The sequence below is a fragment of the Callorhinus ursinus genome, unplaced genomic scaffold, assembly GCF_003265705.2.
Source record: "Callorhinus ursinus isolate GAN/ISIS: 27379988/994484 unplaced genomic scaffold, GSC_fseal_2.0 scaffold1, whole genome shotgun sequence".
NCBI lineage: Eukaryota > Metazoa > Chordata > Mammalia > Carnivora > Otariidae > Callorhinus > Callorhinus ursinus.
In genome coordinates this window covers 55890073-55908604 of record NW_027397063.1, presented here as the reverse complement: position 1 = coordinate 55908604, position 18532 = coordinate 55890073, and the positions used below count along the sequence as shown (strand labels likewise).

The 18532-nt window shown below is 44.9% G+C and overlaps 3 protein-coding genes across 15 annotated transcripts in view; 2 read left to right on the top strand and 1 right to left on the bottom strand.

The window, feature by feature from the left end:
• Positions 1-9173, top strand: part of POPDC2 (popeye domain cAMP effector 2) — a 35272-nt gene extending 26099 nt beyond the window's left edge. Inside the window, exon 4 of one of the 3 annotated variants that reach the window (XM_073893894.1) lies at positions 8837-9173. In XM_073893894.1, the coding sequence (XP_073749995.1) occupies positions 8837-9173 (337 nt within the window). The remainder of the gene's footprint in view (positions 1-8836) is intronic. The other 2 variants (XM_073893918.1, XM_073893907.1) reach the window with 2 other exon arrangements.
• PLA1A (phospholipase A1 member A) overlaps positions 1-18532 on the bottom strand; it is a 36175-nt gene that overhangs the window by 4150 nt on the left and 13493 nt on the right. For 4 of the 11 annotated variants that reach the window (XM_025874777.2, XM_025874743.2, XM_025874772.2 and 1 more), the window contains 6 exons: positions 18164-18253; positions 15966-16133; positions 14267-14356; positions 10667-10775; positions 7374-7538; positions 6144-6578 (listed from right to left, as the gene is read on the bottom strand). In XM_025874777.2, coding sequence (XP_025730562.1) covers positions 6488-6578; positions 7374-7538; positions 10667-10775; positions 14267-14356; positions 15966-16133; positions 18164-18253 — 713 coding nt within the window. In that variant the 3' untranslated portion in view covers positions 6144-6487. Of the gene's footprint in view, positions 1-4450; positions 6100-6143; positions 6579-7373; positions 7539-10662; positions 10776-14266; positions 14357-15965; positions 16134-18163; positions 18254-18532 lie in introns of those variants that run through there. The other 7 variants (XR_012378566.1, XR_012378567.1, XR_012378569.1 and 4 more) reach the window with 7 other exon arrangements.
• On the top strand, positions 2047-2455 carry LOC112826603 (large ribosomal subunit protein eL42). The gene has a single exon (XM_025874791.2). The coding sequence runs from the start codon at positions 2070-2072 to the stop codon at positions 2388-2390; it is 321 nt and encodes a 106-aa protein (XP_025730576.1). The 5' UTR covers positions 2047-2069; the 3' UTR covers positions 2391-2455.

Sequence of the window (18532 nt, the reverse complement as noted above, 5' to 3'; positions counted from 1 at the left end):
TTTCTGTATTGGCTGAAATTTTTTATTTTTTATTTTTTTAAGATTTTATTTATTTATTTGACACAGAGAGAGAGACACAGAGAGAGAGGGAACGCACGCAGGGGGAGTGGGAGACGGAGAAGCAGGCTTCCCGCCGAGCAGGGAGCCCGATGCAGGGCTCGATCCCAGGACCCTGGGATCATGACCTGAGCCGAAGGCAGACGCTTAACGACTGAGCCACCCAGGCGCCCCTGGCTGAAATTTTTTAGATGAGTTGAATTTTATAATCATAAATAAGCCTTTATTTTTTTAAAGTTCTTTATAGCTCCCCCCACCCCAGTGGTTTCACTCTTCAGAGACTATGGCATCTGAATGAATGCCATTTTTAAAGGTAATGAAATCTCAGGCCCCTATAGTTCTGAAGGAAAGTGTCATTCCAGTTTCACAGATGGGTATGAGTCAGCCAACTTGGAACCAGTTGAACACCACATGGGAACTCCAGAGGAGAAATTTGGGAATTTGAGTAACTTAGCTTAGGAAGACAAATACTTGAATAAGTAATTGCAAGAAAACATTTTCTTTGAACTATTGTCAGAGAGTTTGTGAATTGGTATGACATTTTTGGAAAGTAATCCACCATTACTAACCTTTTGATATATCTGTTGACCTAGCAATTCTCACACAGGAATCTACCATATAGAAATGGGGGTACCAATAAATGAGAGAGATGTACAAAAATATCTATTGTGGCATCATTTGTAGTTGAAACAACCTCAATATCCATCACAAAGAAAATGGTTGACTAACTTATGGCAGATCCATACTGTGGATTTTTACACAACCAGTGAGTAAATTAGACCTATGTCTAATAGGAGGGATAGGTTATTAAGTGACAAAGGAAAATTGCAGAGCAATAGGTGTGCTACGATTTCATTTTTGTTAAAAAAAAAGCTTTGTATGTATATATTTGTATCTGCATGGAGAAATGTGTAGAAGGATGTATATATGGCTATTAACATAGATTACCTCAGGGCCATGGCAGCTATATGTCTATACAGTTTGACTTGTTAAAATGAGCATCTATTGATTTTGTAGTTTCAAATATATATATAATAATGTAGAGGAGGTGTTTTGTTTGGAAATTAATCTGAGGGTCAAGATTGGAAAAAGATCACCCAGCTGCTTTAAATGAATCCTGGTACCCAGATCCTGAATCACAGTCTTGCTTTAGAAAGACCTTGTAGGGTAACTGAGCTCTTTGTTCGGGGATCACTGAATAATCCCAAAGAAAAGAAGTTAGAAGATGGTAGGTAGATACATTTGCTCCAGTGACCAAAAAGAGGGAAAGCAGAGATTCCTAGGAAGCTTGGTATGTTATCAGCAAAGTCCAGGAACAAATCACTAACATCACTTGTATATATTTAGGAAATGAAGTAGCAATTAGTAGGAGAGCATACATGGGCTCCTGGGAATTAAGTCATGCTAAAACCCAATTAATCATATTATTTCTCTTTTCTCTCTCTCTCCCTCAAATCAGGGGATCATTGTCGATATAAAGTACTGAAACTTTTCTTATAATATGTAAGTAGTCAAGATAAACATGAGTTAGAAATATATGTGAAGGGTGAGCCCCAGGGTATTGATTAATCTTAAGGAAGCTTCTAGAGGTAGGTCAGAGGTAGGGCTTTCAAGTTCTTGGCTATAGATATAAAAACTGCAGTCTATAAAAATGTCATATATAAATGTGCATATATATATAAATATATATATTTATCTGTATATATATATTTATTCTTACGATAAATATATAAAAATCACATGAAGCTTGGAGGGAGAACTAAATGTTCTTAAGGATAAAATCAGGATGGGGTGCCTGGGTGGCTCAATTGTTAAGCGTCTGCCTTCAGCTCAGGTCATGATCCCAGGGTCCTGGGATCGAGCACTGCATCGGGCTCCCTGCTTGGCTGGAAGCCTGCTTCTCCCTCTCCCACTCCCCCTGCTTCTCTTGTTGTGTCTCTCTGTCAAATACATAAATAAAATCTTTAATAAAAAAAAGGATAACTTTCCGTGCCGATAGCGCTCTCGCAAACATGGTGAACGTTCCTAAAACCCGCCGGACTTTCTGCAAGAAGTGTGGCAAGCACCAGCCCCACAAAGTGACACAGTACAAGAAGGGCAAAGATTCTCTTTATGCCCAGGGAAAGCGGCGTTATGACAGGAAGCAGAGTGGCTATGGCGGGCAGACTAAGCCGATTTTCCGGAAAAAGGCTAAAACTACAAAGAAGATTGTGCTGAGGCTTGAATGTGTTGAGCCCAATTGCAGATCTAAGAGAATGCTGGCTATTAAGAGATGCAAGCATTTTGAACTGGGAGGAGATAAGAAGAGAAAGGGCCAAGTGATCCAGTTCTAAGCTTCATATTTTGTTAATATTACGAAGACAATAAAATCATGAGGTTATGTTCACTTCAAAAAAAAAAAAAGGATAAAATCAGGATATAAGAAATTCCTGACAGGGAATTTTTTTTTTTTTTTCCCAGAAGGCATGGCCTTGTTCCCGAACCTCAGGGACTTATGTTGTGATTTTTTCAATGGGGTTTGCCACAAACTTCACACAGAATATTTTCCTACCACTGATAACACCAGGGGATCCACTGAGTCATGTGACTCAAACAGGAGGGCTGCTTGCATTGCAGTCTGGACTGGCTGCAGAGTCCTTTCCTGTTTTACAGCTCTCAGATCCAGCCACTGTTATCCCTCTGGAAATGGGCCATCAGCGTATTGCTAGCTGTAGAACATGATGCCTCCAGAACCCAGAGACACCCACCTGGCACTGGGCATCCATTTTCATTGTAGTTGGTGAAAGATGTAATAGTTTGTCTTTCTCTTTGGAGGGGATGTCCAGCATGCCTCTGACCACGGGACCATAAATTTTTTTAAAATTTTAATTCCAGTATAGTTAACAGACAGTGTTATATTGGTTTCAGTGTACAATATAGTGATTCAGCAATTCTGTATATTACTCAGGGCTCATCAAATTAAGTGTACTCTTAATCCCCTTCACCTGTTTCACCCCCCCCCCCCCCCCCCCCCCCCCCCCACCCCCCCGTTTTTTTTCTGTAGTTAAGTCTGGAGAGAAAAAAAAAAAAGAAATTCCTGACAGGTTGGAGATACTACAACAATAATATGGAATGGAATTGGGTTGTATGAAAAGTTCATTCAGGTTCAAAAAATCAACTCCACAAGAAAGCAAGCAAGCTGGATGCAGTAAGAATATAGACTCTTTAAAAATATAAAATAAGAATATAGACTATAAAAATATAGACTCTACAGTTTCCCTGAAGTGACTCTTGGGCTGAATTACTGGAGGACTACTATGAGGAACATGTGAAAATATACTCCTGGTATATATTCTGTGGGAGGAAGGCCTCCAATATCGAGCCCAGTTCTGGGACCATGGCACAAACTGAGCATACTTAGGGTAGAGTGACCAGAGAAGAGAAGGGTCTGGAAACCACGTTTGTAGTGCCACATAAGGGCACAGGCTGACTATTGAAGTGAGTTACTTCTGTAATAGTCTCTGTTCATGAGAAGATCTTCAAAGAGGTTGTGAACAACGTGGGTGTGGAAGGGAGACCCACGCTCTTGCCTTGGCATCAAGCAGAATTCCATGTTACCTCTCCCTTTTTTTTGAACTCCACACATGCCCCACCTACGTAAAGCTGGGTTTCCCAAAGTGTGGGCTGCTGGGCAAGATGGTTTAAGGTAGCACATAGACCCAGCTTTAAATAACATTAAATCTCATGGTGAGATTGCTATTTCTGTTTTCATTTTCTTTCAATTCACTGATTACATACAGAAGAAAGTCTCTGACTGTTAATACGGTTTTGACATCTCTCTCGTATTTGCTGATCTTCCCTTTTTAATAAGGAAAAGACAGGCCCGGAGCGTAGAGCCCTCAGCAAGCCACAGTATCTTGTTGGAATTTTGAACATTATGTTCTCATTGTACTAAGTTGTGATAAGGGAAACTGGTTGTTTAAGGTGATGATCTAAAGTTTCCCATGGGGAGGAAAATCAAATGTGGGAGAGTCTAACGGCACTTGAAAGTAAGAAGCTATTAGCAAAGCAACACAGGGGTGTGTCCAAAAGCAAAACTGAAGGTAGGAGGACAGGGTAAAACAGGTCAGGTCAGTGTACCACCAGTCAGGATCCCGTAACGTAATTTTGATCACAGAAGCATAATTGGCACACACCGCGAAGCGGTAAGCAGTAGGAAAAGCCAAGGAAGCACTATGTGCTAAGCAGTGTCTCCCAGGATGGCAGATGAGCTACAGGAAGCGCAGCCTGAACCCAGCTCTGGGTAAGCCCATGTCCAGGCAGGTTCTTGCCCAGCTCCTGGGTGGAGGAAGGGAGGGAGTAAAGAAAGGAAAGAGAGGCTTTGGATTTTGAAAAATAAAAATGAACTCCAAACCTGCATATTGGGGTAAGTTTCTTCAGACATGTTATTGGTCCTCCTGACTGTGGTGCAGAAAATAAAGCAGGTATTTCAGTATTCACAGCGTGTCCCCTGTCCTCTTGCTGCATTTCTGCAGCCCAAAGGCCCAAGCTCTCTGGTCTGGTGAGCTGGGTGACGGCTCAAGTGACACAGTTGCAGCCTGTGGCTTACATCATTTTCCTGCCTTTACTGGCAAGCAGGAATCAGCAAATCAGCAGTTTCTTTCAAAGCACATTTTAAAAAGTCTTGAACAGGGATGCCTGGGTGGCTCAGTCGTTAAGCATCTGCCTTCAGCTCAGGTCATGAACTCTGAGTCCTGGGATCGAGCCCCACATCGGGCTCCCTGCTCAGTGGGAAGCTGTCTCTCTCTCTGTCAAATAAATAAAATCTTAAAAAAAAAAAGTCTTGAACAGATATTTGCACGCCTATGTTCACAGCAGCATTATTCACAATGGCCAAAAGCTGGAGTAATCCAAGTGTCCACGGATGGATGAATCAATAACCAAAATGTGGAATATACATACAATGGAATATTATTCACCCTTGAAAAGGAAAGGAAATTCTGACACATGCTATAACATGGGCGAACCTTGAAAACATTATGCGAAGTGAAATAAGCCAGATACAAAAGGGCAAATACTGTATGATTGTATGAGGTATTCTAGAAGGGTAGAAATCATAGAGACGGAAAGCAGAATAGTGATTACCTGGGGCAGCGGGGCGAGGCAATGAACAACTGTTCAATGGGGAAAGAGTTTCAGTTAGGGAAGATGAAGAAGGTCTGGAGATGCAAAGTGGTTAATGGTTGTACAACAGGATGGATGTACTTAAGACTACTGAACTGTACACTTAAAAATGATTAAAATGATGCTTTAAAGGGTTAAAGAAAACGATTAAGTCTGGAAGAATCCAGGAAGCACCTGGCTGCGGAGAGAGCGGGGAAGGGGTATGCCAGATCTCTGTTCCTCAGCCCCACCCCAGCCCCTCTCCACCCTTCCCTGTCCTGCTATACGCCCTGGCTCACATCAGCATGCCTCTCGCCTTCTGGTTTCTGGTTGGAGTCATTCAGTGGGGAGCACGAGCAGGAGATGAGGGCAGAGAGAAGAGCGAGGTCACAGAATCCATTTCCCTGGCCTCCTCCCTGCAGGATTGCTGCCCGGTGACCGTGTCCTTTGTCTGAAGGTCTGGCAGCCCCTCTCAGTCTCGGGGTTCTGGTGCTCTTGCCTCTTCAGACCGAGCGCAGTAGCGGTTGCCACGGTCCCTGGCCCCGGAGAACCGCACTATCCCTTTTGGTCTTCCCACTTCCTACTAACACCTCTGTCAATAGTCTTTTTATTAAATTCTCCACAAATTACCCATTTTGAGCACATCATCTGTTTCTTGCTGGACTATGGCTGATGTGAGGTAACTTACAACAAAGTTGGGGAAACACTGATGCAAAGAAGATCCACTTCTATCCCCAAAAGATCTCTCTGATCCCCAAAACCTTCCAGATATCCAGAGGAGGCAATGGTAAGGGGTCTTCCATCTTCCTCCCTGCTCTCCATCCCCTCTCTTGTTCCAAGAACTTCTTTTCAATTGCTATTTTAGTACAGAGAATTCAGCATCCATTGTTTTCTCCAATCCTATAGACAATCACATTTTTGTACATAACAGAATTCCATTCCAATAAAACAAATCATTCAGATATTCCATGGTGTTTTATTATTTTTTTTTTAAAAAGCATTTTTCCTGTGAATGTTTCTATTGAATCCTAGATACAGATGTTCAAGGATATGGGGCAACTGCAGTTAAATATGAATAGAAAAGCTGAAATGGTATTTTTGTAAGGCAGTTCACATTGGTAATAGAGACAAAGCTCCATTAGATGAGCTATCTCTCCCCTCTAAAGTGGCTAACTATGAGGGAAATAATCAAGAGTTTTGCCTTCCTTCTAGTAGTAATGGCCTAGAATAAGTTGAACATAGCTGCCCAACCTCCTCTGAAATCCAGGGAGATGTATCCTGTCCAGGCTTACACTATTACACACGTTATTTTCAGGTCAAAAGAAACAGTCACACTTGCTTGTAAGGTCAATGGCTCAGGTAAGCAGACCATCTCTTTGCTGCAAAAGAAGAGCAAAAAGAAGGTATATGCTCAGGACAGGTTCCTGATTGGTCAGGAGAGAGGGCTAAGAGTTGTGTGCTCTTGTGGTTCCATGGTGTTAGGTGGAAGAAGTCTACAATCGTCCATTATAGGAGTTTACTACTCCTGCCCTCCATGTGCCCAGAGGGGTAAGACTAGTATAAATCCCTGCTAGAGGTACAGGTGGATCCTCACCTGTGAATGTGACCAGGCTGTGCAATTAGAAATCTTTATTCCAATAAAATCATATGTAGATACTAAATAAGACATATATAAAACAGATTCTATATTTATATATAAAATTATCCAGCTATATAACAGATAAAATGAAGTTTCTTATATTTAAGTGGGAATGGGAAATTGAAAGTGGTAATTGTTGTACAACAGGATGGATGTACTTAAGACTACTGAATTATACACTTGAAAATAATTTAAATGATTTTTTTAAAGAGTTAAAGAAAACAATTAAGTCTGGAAGAATCCAGGGAGTACCTGGCTGTGGAGAAAGTGGTGGAGGTGTATGCCAGATCTCTCTGTTCCTCACCCACACCCCAGCTATTTTCCACCCTCTTTGGCTTTCTAATACCTCCAACCCAAGATGGCACCACAGGAAACTCAAGAAAACCCTGGGTCTTTGTCATCTCTTCATTGAGGAAGCTCACCACTGTGATGAGATTGCACCTCAGCAAATGTCCCATCTAAGGTCAGGATTGGTCCTTGTGGGTGTATCGGGGTTGGGTGGAGTGGGGTGGAGTAGGGTGGATTTTGGGCTTACTTGTCATTGACTGGCAAAGGAGCAGTGCAGAACTTCCCAACAATGGTGGTCCGGTCTTTTCTCCAAACTCGGTGGGAAGAGTGAAACTTGAGTTTCACTTGGTTTATCTGGCACTGAGGGTTGGTGTGAGCTATGACTCCTTTCCCCTGGAGTTCCTGTCTAGGTCTGCAAGGGAAAGAGAAATTAATTTACCCAAGCACATTTGGCCTTTGCTTCCCCCTTGGCTCCTACAGGGCCCTGCTGGCAGTGTTGGTTAGCTGTCACGCACAAAAGAACTCCTTGAAGGTGGGGACCACGATCCTTTGTATCACACTCATCAGCCCCTCTGTGCACATACTCACAGCTTTAAACATGGTTCAGAAAATAATTGTTGATTTTTGAAAGCAAACAAGTGGACATGGCAGCAAAATAGTAGCTCTTGGATTTTCATATCTGGGAAAAATGTCTGTGTTTCTTAGATTCCTAACTGGAGAAGATCTTCACTTTCAGGTCTACCTACTGGAAGTACAGGCCTCTTTTAGGGCATTCAGTTCCATAAATTTTGTGTAGACTACTGTATTTTAGACTGAGTATGAATGTGTGGATGGGGAAAAAACAAACAAACAAAAAAGGGATCTTGAAACCAGACAGAACTGGTGTGGTACCCAGGTTTCGTCTCTTCCCAACTATGTGGCTTTGGAGTCACACGCCCTAGGTCTAATCTCCAGCTCTCCCACGTGCTAGCCATGAGCCTGACCCACAGGGCTTGGTACGTCTTGACTGCACCCTAAGTGACCCAGAGTGAAAGCAGAGTCCAGGTCTCTCTTGGCCCAAGATGGAAGGAGGAGTATGAAATGACCAATCTAGTTGACAAAAGCAAGATTCAGGTGTGGAGCAAGGAGGCTTGCTGGGATTTCGCCAAGCTGGGCAAAGCCCTGGGGAGCAGGGAAGGCACTTGCCTCCTGTGCCCTGCCCGGGGCCTCTCCAGGCTCAGAAGCAGTGGGGCCTGGAGAAAAAGGAGGAGAGCAGGGGGATGGGGCTTTCGCCTTTGTGCATGGGCGTTGGTTATCATCAAAGAGGGGGCGCATGGCTCAACCACATGGTTTTCCTTTCCTTTCTGGCCTCTGTGGAGTGATAAAAATGTCTTCTTTGTGTACTTTTTAACCCAAGGTTAGTCATATCGTTTGTTTTTTTCTTTTGTGGAAGATTCTATATGACTTTAAAAGCTGTTCCTCATTTGTTTTTGTTTTTTAATTTTAGAAGTATTTTGAAATATATCAGAGGGGGGAAAAAGATTTTTCCTTTTAAGAAGCTGAATGGATAGAAGAGCTTGCAAACTAGCAGGGTATGAAGGATGCTGTGAGTGACCTTGAAGAGGAAAATTACCTAGAGCAGGCCCAGGCCCACAGGCCCCAGTAGATAGAAAGTTACTAGCTCTGTTGGTAGAGCAAGAGATAACCAGCCATTTCTGCTTCTGTCAACAGGCTTCCCACCACAGCCTTCCTGCACTGCTGTTCCCGCCTAAAGCAGCCCCCACTCCCCCACCTTAAACCCACCTACCAGCAGCCAGCACAGCCCTTGGAACCTGACCCCCTGCACTCCCCTATAAAACACTCTATAACTCCGCTGCCCCAGGCTCCAAATTTCGAGTGCAAGCTCGTCTGGGTCCGTACGCATAAAATAAACCTGAGTTCTCCTACTTCTCTGAGCGTCACTTGGTTTCTCACCTGTCTGATTTTTATTTTTCTGCAACAACCTAAGGACTTGGTTTGGGTAAATTTTCTAATTAGAAGGAAATCTTGGGGTTTCGCAAAGCTATAGAATGTAAGGAAAGACCACACATAAACCCCCCTCCTTTTTTTCAATTTCTATTCTGCAAAAAGGAAAAAAAAAAAAACAAGGAATTGAAGATAACCACGTTCTGAATCTTCCACAAACGATTAAAACGCAAACAGCTTTTGGGAGAAGGAAGAAAGAATCTGTGGATGTCCATTCCAATCACTCAGGGAGCTTTGAAAGGTGTAGTGGTTGAGGTTATGCCCAGAGACTCTGCTGTTAATTGGCCTGGGGTGGGGTTTGGGGGGGGTGTCATTGGTGGTTAACGCTCTCCAGGTGATTTTAATCAGCAGCTAGTTGCGTGTCATTATCTTGACTCCAGCCAGTGTTAGCTCATCTACCAAAACACAGAGAGGGATGAAGACACCTGATGGAAATAACATGACCTCGAACTGATCTAATGAAAATTATTCAGCTATAATCTGCAAGACTCACATGGGCACCTGAAGATCTGTGTTGGGATCCTGACTGCCTGCCATCCCTCTCTCTCTGTGGCCTGTGTCAGCTGGAGTCCTGGGTGGTGGCAGGGTGTTTGGGAGTCCAGAAGTGTGCTTCTCTCAGCAGAAATTTGTCTTCCTTGATAGTATAATTAATGTCTAACGCTGCAGCCTCCAGAGGGCCTTTAGGGTTCCTCTTTTATAGAAAGCTAACCAGGGAACTTAAATCCTTTTAACATCTCTATTGATAACACCTTCAATGGCTTACTTCCTTTTTTGGGGCTGGTTATTCTTTGTTGGTCACAGATGATTATCATAAAGACACCCCCCCCATCCCCCACAAGCCTAGGGCAGGGTGGTGACCCATTACCAGTTGTTTTTTAAAGAGACAAGCACCCCTGCTGCTGAGTTCCTCTCCCTTGCCAGGCTTGAACCTCCCTATAGTTGTTCTCTGTCTTCCCACCTCAAGCCTGGTCCTGCCAGCTGCTAGACCCAAATGTGACTCCACAAGGGAAGGAAATGCTCAGCCTGGTTCTAGGGATTAGCACCAGATGGCCTCAAGCCGTGCTGGCCTCCCCTTGTACTCATTTGCTAACTGACCCTCTGTCCGTGATTCAGTTCTAGTCACTCACCCAGTACCACCCCCACTTTCCAGGAGTGGGTGCTCCCCAGGCTCTGGTCAGCACTCCCTGGGCTGGTGGCTGAGGTCCTCCTACTTGCTGACATCCCTGATGCCCCCTTCCTGGATTCCTGACTAATGTTTCCTATCAGGGACCCAATTCTCATGTTCTCACCACCCGTTGAGACATCCCATTACTTCTGCTCGCCCGCCTCCTCTGCAATTGCCTAAATACACTATCCTTGGATCCACTACTGATCATGAACCTGGGACAGTGGCCCAGCATGTGTCTGTGGGTGCATCCGTCGGAGGTACTGCCCTCACCCCCACCTCCAGCCCAGTGGGCTCGGGCCACCTCTCAGTGAGCACACAGTGCCTGTCGTGGGAGATGTGTGTGCGTGTGATGCGGGACACTTACGTACATGGTGATCTTGACCAAAGAAGTAACATTGCTGCTAAGGAAGGTGACGGAGATGAGGGTGTCCTTGTTTCTTGGCTCCTGCAAGTAAAACTCCACGAGGCTGTGATGCACTGGGAAACCAAAACAGAGCAGACGCCTGGGCCAGAGGTCAGTGGTGCAAAACGCACCCAAAGCCCCAGAGAGCCGCAGGGCAGGAATGTGAGCCCTGCCTCTTAGCAACAGATTACCTGCCATCCCAGATCCTTAGCTTCCTCATTGTAAATTGGGGGAAATAAAAATAGGTCTGAATGAGAGTTAAATGAGTTAATACCTACAAAGTCCTTAGTGCCTGTGGCTAGGAAGCATTCAATACCTGTTAGTTTTTGTTATTACTTGAAATGCTAGAATGTCCCACTCCCCCCTGCTTTATGACATTATCTTGGTGGTGTGATTTTTAAAGAACTGAAAAGGATGTCTCATATACTAAATAAGTAACTCATAAAATGTAGCAATCCCCCTCTGCTCCTCCCCATACACACAGTTTCAGGAAGCCCACTTGTGTGTAGGAGATGACCGTTTTCCCACTCTGGCAGCCTGGGTGCCTCTAGGACGTCTCCACCCTCCCAGGCAGCATGGATCCTGAGGCTTTCAAAGCTGGTGTCATTGACACAGACTGTATGAGGAGCCCAGCTTATGGTGATACCCCCGGGACCTGCTATCTCTCTGGCAAGAGAAGTTAAGAAGAATTACAGCTTCTCTAACATCCTGTCCTTTCCTTATTAAGGGGGAGGCCCAGTTGGCTGCATTTTGCAGTATCTTCGGTCTTGGGGCGTTTTCACAGACCTCTCTGGTGCTCTGGACATAGCCGGAGAGGCAATCCCTCAGCTCTGCTCTACTTGTACTTTTTCATTTGTCATGTTTAACAGGCAGTTATTGGAGGGACATCAAGTGGATTTAGGGAGACTTGGCACTAAGCTGGAGGATTGCTGTGATCCATCTGGGCTCATGGGGCTGGTAACAAGACTCATTGACAGGTGCTAAGAAGCCAGGAACCCACAGGAAAGAAAGAAAGCACCGTATGTTTCTCCTCCGCAGAGGAAAACATCCAGTGCCATGCCCCTTCTGTCTCTCTCTCAGTTGTTTGCTAGGGGATGCAGATTGTTACGGTGATGGGCAAGGGCTGAATTGGAGTGGGTAACTGCAATGTGGAATAAAAGTTAAACTACATAAGCTTTAGGAATTTCATTTTCTAGGCTGAGTTTGATATATTACACCACTCCTTCCTTTGTCAGCAGGTCTCACCTCATCAAGAAAGTTTCCTAAGGTTCTGCTTCTCTCTTTACAGTATCTGGAAGCCCGGGGAGGGTCGGGTCTACTAATGTTGGGTGGGTGGGAACCAGTCTGTGCAGGAGTGAGACATGGGAAGCAGCACACAGAGCCCTGGACGGGAGGAGATCCAGGAGACTCGGATCCAAGGCCCGGCCCTGCTTCCTCGCTCTGCCCCTTTCCCTAAGTTACCGAACCTCTCTGTGTCCTAGTTCCTTTTCATCTGTAAACAATAACGCTTGACATTACCTCATAGAACATGGCAAGGATGAAATGAGGTAATGGGGAGAAAGCGCTTCATGGGAAACATCCTACAAGGGGAAAGTAATATTGTTAGAAAAATTGTTATTTGGAGAGGACTTCTCTGCCCAGCAGGTGCATACCTGGCAGGAGTCAAGGGTGACCACTGAACACTGCTGTGGCCCCGACAGGCCAAGCGAGCCAGGCAAGAGGAGCCCAGTGCCGTGGTGGCCTGGGGGGTGGGTGAGAGGGGGGATCTACGGGCTGCTGGTGCCCCCTGAACTGCCAGGTGGACGGCCCGCCCCTCCAGGTGGAGGAGGGTCCCAGCTGCAATGCTAAGAACAAAAAGCTCAGAACTGCAAGGCTCAGAGCACACAGGCAAGCAGGTATCCATGCTGGCTTGTTTCCTTCTGTGCCTCTCTGAGATTGGTGAACAGACAGGGTCATGCTTCTGGGCCACAGAGAGGGTGTCTCACCACAAATAGGAAACAGTCACAAAAATGGTCACTCCGCAGATCTGCCTCAGCAGGGACCTTAAAAGGCCTCTAACCTCAAGTGTGCCCCAGGCTCTGGTCCTGGCATCTTCACCTCTGCCACCGGACAAAGCATCCTCCCTCAAGCTGACCTCTGGAGGGGGCGGTGAGGACAGAAGAGTAACCAAGAAACATGGCCGTAACGAGCAGATTTGCTCTCAGAAGCGGAGGCAAAGAGGCCAGTGTGGAAGTGGGTGGTGGCATGGAGAGAGAACAGATTTGGGAGTCAGAAGACCCAGAGTTGAATGCTGCCTTTTCCACCTCACTGTGTAGCCTCGGGGACAAGACTTTGTCTCCCAGAGCCTCCCCTTCCTCACACCTAACTCGGAGTTGGGTTGTCAAATGAGTGGATATATGTGAGAAGCCCACAGTCGACTCTTGTAACCCACTTGTTCCTAAGAGGTAGCCAGGAATTCTCTCCTAGCATGATAAACACCCTCATCCAGTCTCTTCCAATTCTCTGACTGATAAAGGGAAAGGAATTATATTACTTATCAAGTTCTGGTCACTGTGCTAGTAACTTACTGTATACTATTTTATTTTATCCTCACAGTTGATTCTTTGAAGTAGGTACTGTTATTGCTCCCATTTTCTACATACGGATGTAGAGGTTCAGAAAGGTTAAGTCAGATTCTCCTGATCACACATCTGGGAAGTGCAGAAGCTGAGATTCAAATCCACGTTTATGTGACCACAATCTGAGCTTTGGGCTCCATATCACATGGCACCAGGAGTTCTGGTACACTAAGATCCCTCCACCAACCAGACACAAGCTGATCTGAAAATCAGTTAGAATTAGCATGGCCATATAATTTATCATCCTAACCAGCATACTTTTGTCCTGTACCCACAATAAACCAGATGAGATCCCAGGATAACAAGCATAAAAAAAGAAGTATAGGCCATCTACTTAAGATGCAAATAGCGCAGGGAAAGATGATGCTCCAACCTGGGATGGATTTCATAGATTCTAAGACATACTTTCCTCTCACATTTAACATCTTTTACTAGCATCTTTGCTTCAGTGAAATGCCATGGTTAGAAGCAATGGTGAAGAATTGGAATATGTATGTGTAGGGGAAGGAGGGCAGAGGGCAAGGTTCAATATTCTTCAGAGACCCTGACCTAAGAGGGCTGCCAGGGTGGGAGACTCATAAGACAGGCACCAAGGAGGGGGTAAAAAATTATGCAGGAAGGAGGGAGCCAGAGGGCCCTCCCAAATACCACACTACAGAGAACCCACACTGGAGGGAGGTGGGGAGGAACTAGGAGAAGTATACAGGCAGTAAGATGTCCCTAAGTCCTCATCTGCAGCTGAGCAATGGGTTGGACTAGCTCTGAAAGTTCAGCATCTAAGACCAGTAGCTGTTGCCCCCCATGCCCCTCCGATGACATCTTTGCCCCAGTTTTTCACCTCCCACCTCGGCCACCATGCTGTGCTAGACACAGCCCAAGCCAGAGCCCTGGACTCTGCAGGACAGCACACTAGCAGAACTGAGCTACATATCTTTCCCCCAACTCACCACAGTATGGAGCCCGGGCAGTGGTCAGGAGGAAGACTTTCACTTCCTTAGGAAGCGGCTCTATCTTGACACCACTTTGTTCCATCAGCCCTGGAAGCAGAGAGGCAAAGACAAAGACAGCAGAGCCCTGAGGACGCCATTGCAGTGTCCCACAGCACCCAACCATGTTTTGAGTCATTCATGTACTCATTCATTCTATAAACACCCACACTGTATGCTCATTCTATGCCATGCTCTATGGTGAGTCCCAGGGTACCTGCAACCCAGTCCAGCCAAGGATAAACACAGAAGTAAACAGGAAGTACATTCTTCAAATCATCTGGCCCATTCCAAGAGGTATTTATCAGAAATTTTTTTTTAAAGATTTTATTTATTTATTTGAGAGAGAGAATGAGATAGAGCATGAGAGGGAGGAAGGTCAGAGGGAGAAGCAGACTCATTGCTGAGCAGGGAGCCCGATACGGGACTTGATCCTGGGACTCCAGGATCATGACCTGAGCCGAAGGCAGTCGCTTAACCAACTGAGCCACCCCGGCGCCCGGTATTTATCAGAAATTTGAAATTATGTCTCCAATTGGCAAAATAATCTATAAGAGAGTTGTTTGAATGGCATTTATATCCCGTGCAGACAAGGCACGGGGAAGCATTTGACCTGCAGCATAGTAGTTGACAAGTTAGGGAAGGGCACTCTAAGCAGAGAGTACAGTTCAGCAAAGACACACAGGGTGAAGAGACGAAATGTTCTTGGAAGTACAGGTAGTCAGCATCCCTGGGGTGTTCAGCACCAGGGAAACTGTGGCGAGAGGTGACGCTGGCAGATAGTGTGAGGTGGCTGTTTATATCAGCAGGTACATCACACCTGGGGGACATTGTGGCATATGCCTACTGAGTCAGAAGTAATGTAGATTTGCTTTATTGTGGGAAGCTACATCTACTTTAACATTTTGTCAAGCTGGTATCTGTTTCATAAGGAATGGCAGGCTGCCACAGTTCTGAGTGGCAATCGGGGGTGAGAAGTGAGAAAATGAGGGAGGGGAAGGAACCATTTATATTTCCCAGAGTTCTTCCTGAAATCCTTCATCTTGGAGAACCCTAGGATGTTCTCAGCAATGCCCTGCAGAGGGTGAGTTGAGGCCAGATCCCTCAGCCTTTCCCAAGTCCTTCTCCCCAGACTGGCCTGGAACATCCAGGAACGTGCCCAACCCAACTAGTAATGAGGCAGGCCTCCAGTTGGCACATGGCCACCACAGCCTGACACCTCTGAATTGGGCCATGGGTGCCATTCTTGGGGATTCCCCACAACACCTTGATTTAGAGTCTATCAGGAGTTGGAGAATGGCTGGCCTAGCTAGAAAGACCTAGGGCAAGCATCTGGTCTTGGAGTGGGGGCAGAGGCTCTGGGCTGTACCAATGTTTCTAAAGTGTCCTGAGTCTGGACTTGCAGATGAGGGGCTGTGTGTGAAGGGTGTGTGCAGAGCAAGTATGGCATCAGGCAGCAGGACAGAGGGTGAGGGGTGGGACGTGGAAGGCCAAATGCCTTCTTCCAGGTGGGAACAGACCAAACACCTTATCAGTGAATTTCCTTACTCCGGGGGGATAGACTTGTTGATCATAAGAAATCAGGACTTACAGAGGTGACAACTAGCAAGACTTGGACTTTCCCCAAATTGTCAAAGGAAGCCAAAGGGGTGGCATTTACCAATTCTTGGACAGGAAAGCAGAAAAGGGTTAAAACAATCCAGACATTGTCCAGCAAGAAAGGCCTTGTAGTTGACACAGGGAAAGGCCACGAGTGGACAGGAATTCTCCAGGGCACTGATGTAGAGGTGCACAGCCCTCATGTGATCACAGATCAGGTAACTGTAGCCTGTGGGGGGTGGGAGGAGGCGGGAAACACAACCAAGGCTTTAGTTTAAGACAAATGAAAATCCCTTCATGCTACTTATTGTAATTCTATTGAATTTTACATTCCAGCAGGCTATAAATGCATGGGATGTCTCCTGAGCCACATTTTAAAATGTTAATGGACATGGCTACTATATTCTCCCTCTTCTTTTGAATTTTCCTGAGATACCTAAGCTTAATCTATGAAAAAAGCTGTTTAATTTGAGACCTATCTTCCATGATCATGCAAATTCTCTTTTGGAAAATGGGAGCTTACTGGGAATTGGTGATCCTGACCCACTTCTCACAATGAATATCTGTCTGCACTTTTTACCTTCTTCATCATCACCTACACAATCCAATTTTTTACAACCTCATGATACCCAACCTAGTGATGAGACAATCAAGGGAGTCAGCAGCGGTTCATGGTAAGTCTCTGAAAGTCAATGTGCTTCGAGTTCACCTGGCCAAATGACTGATACACTGAATTTGCCAAATGTCTCAATTTAATAAAAACCTGGTTTTCTTGTTACTGTTTACTGTATAAAAATTTGAAGTAACTCACATTGGATGAATTGGCTAGGCTAATAGGTCTATAGTGAGTCACAGCTCTAGCGTTCTGGGGTCTTCAGATTCTCCCTTCACCTTGGGAACCCCACTCTGGGACCAGCAACCAAGTCTGAGCTTATATTAACCTGCCTTCCCCCATGTTTGGGACACTCTATGGGCAAGCTCCTTCCAGCTGCAACAGGGAGCTGGGGGACACAAACAAAACCCTTCTCAAATTGTGTTATGAAGAAAAATGACAAGTGGCCAGCTAAAATGCCACAGAAATATTCAAAGGTCATTAAATCCAAACTATCTCATCTGATAAAAAATGCTAGAAAATCTATAAATTGTGAAAAAGAAACGTGTTTTTGGAAAATCAATAAATTTGGTAAATTAGATGAGTGGTTATTCAATAAAATTGTCAAAAGAGCCCTTAAAATGTCAAAAATTTGGTGAAGCAGGAAAAGACTAAAAACAAAGTAAACAGAAACCAGGATAAAATTCTCATAAGAAATGCTGATAGGTTGGCTATATTCACAAGAAGAATAAAAAAAGATTAAACAAACCTTGATCCTTAGCTTTTGACAAATTTAAAGTTATTTAAAATAATGCTAAGAAGAATGTATTCAAAAAGAACATTCCAGGAGACTACAACTGACCCTTGAACAACAGGGGAAACCCCCATGCAATTGAAAATCCATATATAACTTTTCACTCCCCCAAAACTTAATTATTAATAGCCTACTGTTGACAGAAAGGCTTACTGATAACATAAACTGTTGATTAACACATATTTTGTACGCTATATGTATTCTATACTGTATTCTTACAATAAAGTAAGCTGGAGAAAAGAAAATGTTAAAAATCATAAAGAAGAGAAAATACATTCACAGTGCTCTACTGTATTTATCAAAAAAATCCATGTATAAGTGGACCTGTGCAGTTCAAACTCATGCTGTTCAAGCATCAATTGTGTATTTAGAAAAGAAGAAATGTATATTCATTGAATGTATTCAAGATGATTATCTTGAAACAGTTTTGGAGAATTGCCAAATTTCATAAGTTTGGGGAAATTGTCATCTGTGGATTGATCCTTCAGCTAGCCAGCTTTGGGCGTTCTACTTCTGCCACAACTAGGCTCTTGCCAGGGATGTAGCTAGTGTGGACCATGCCACAAAGCGGGGCCCAGGAAGAATAGAGTTTATTGGCTTGAGTGATGATATATCACTGCAGGACCTAAGAAGTGGGGAGGCCAGCAAAAGTATGGTGCAAGCTTTTCATTTCGGGCCCTCCCCTCCCAAAATTCCCCAGGCTCCTAAAGACATGCATTCAATAAGTGCAGGGAAAGGCATTATGGGGCATAGCAAAGGACACTAGAAGGAAGACCTCCTGTGGTCTGCACTGGCTGTTGGTGAATTCCAGCCTCCAGGGCAGCCAAACCCCAACTCTCTCTGGCTTTCTGACCTGCATGAATGAAGGTGGGACAGCCGGGTTGGTCTTGGCCTCCATTGACAAAGTAGTCCACGTGTCCAACAGGAATCCGGATACCCAAATCTGAAAGGAGGCAGAACCCCATTGTTTCGGACTGCAGGGGCATATTTTCTGGATCCCACAGCAGGGCTCCCCAGCAGCAGAGCCTGAACTCTGACTTTGGGAGCCCACCCACTCTGTGTGCCCAATGGGTACCCACCTCACTCCTCAATGCTGGGACACAGCAGAGTGTGCCCTCCATTTTCTACACTGAAAGGTAGCCAAGAAGAGTAAAGCCATGAGCAGATATTCATATTTGTCTAATAAAATCAAGAAAAATATCCCTTAACATCAATCAGTTCT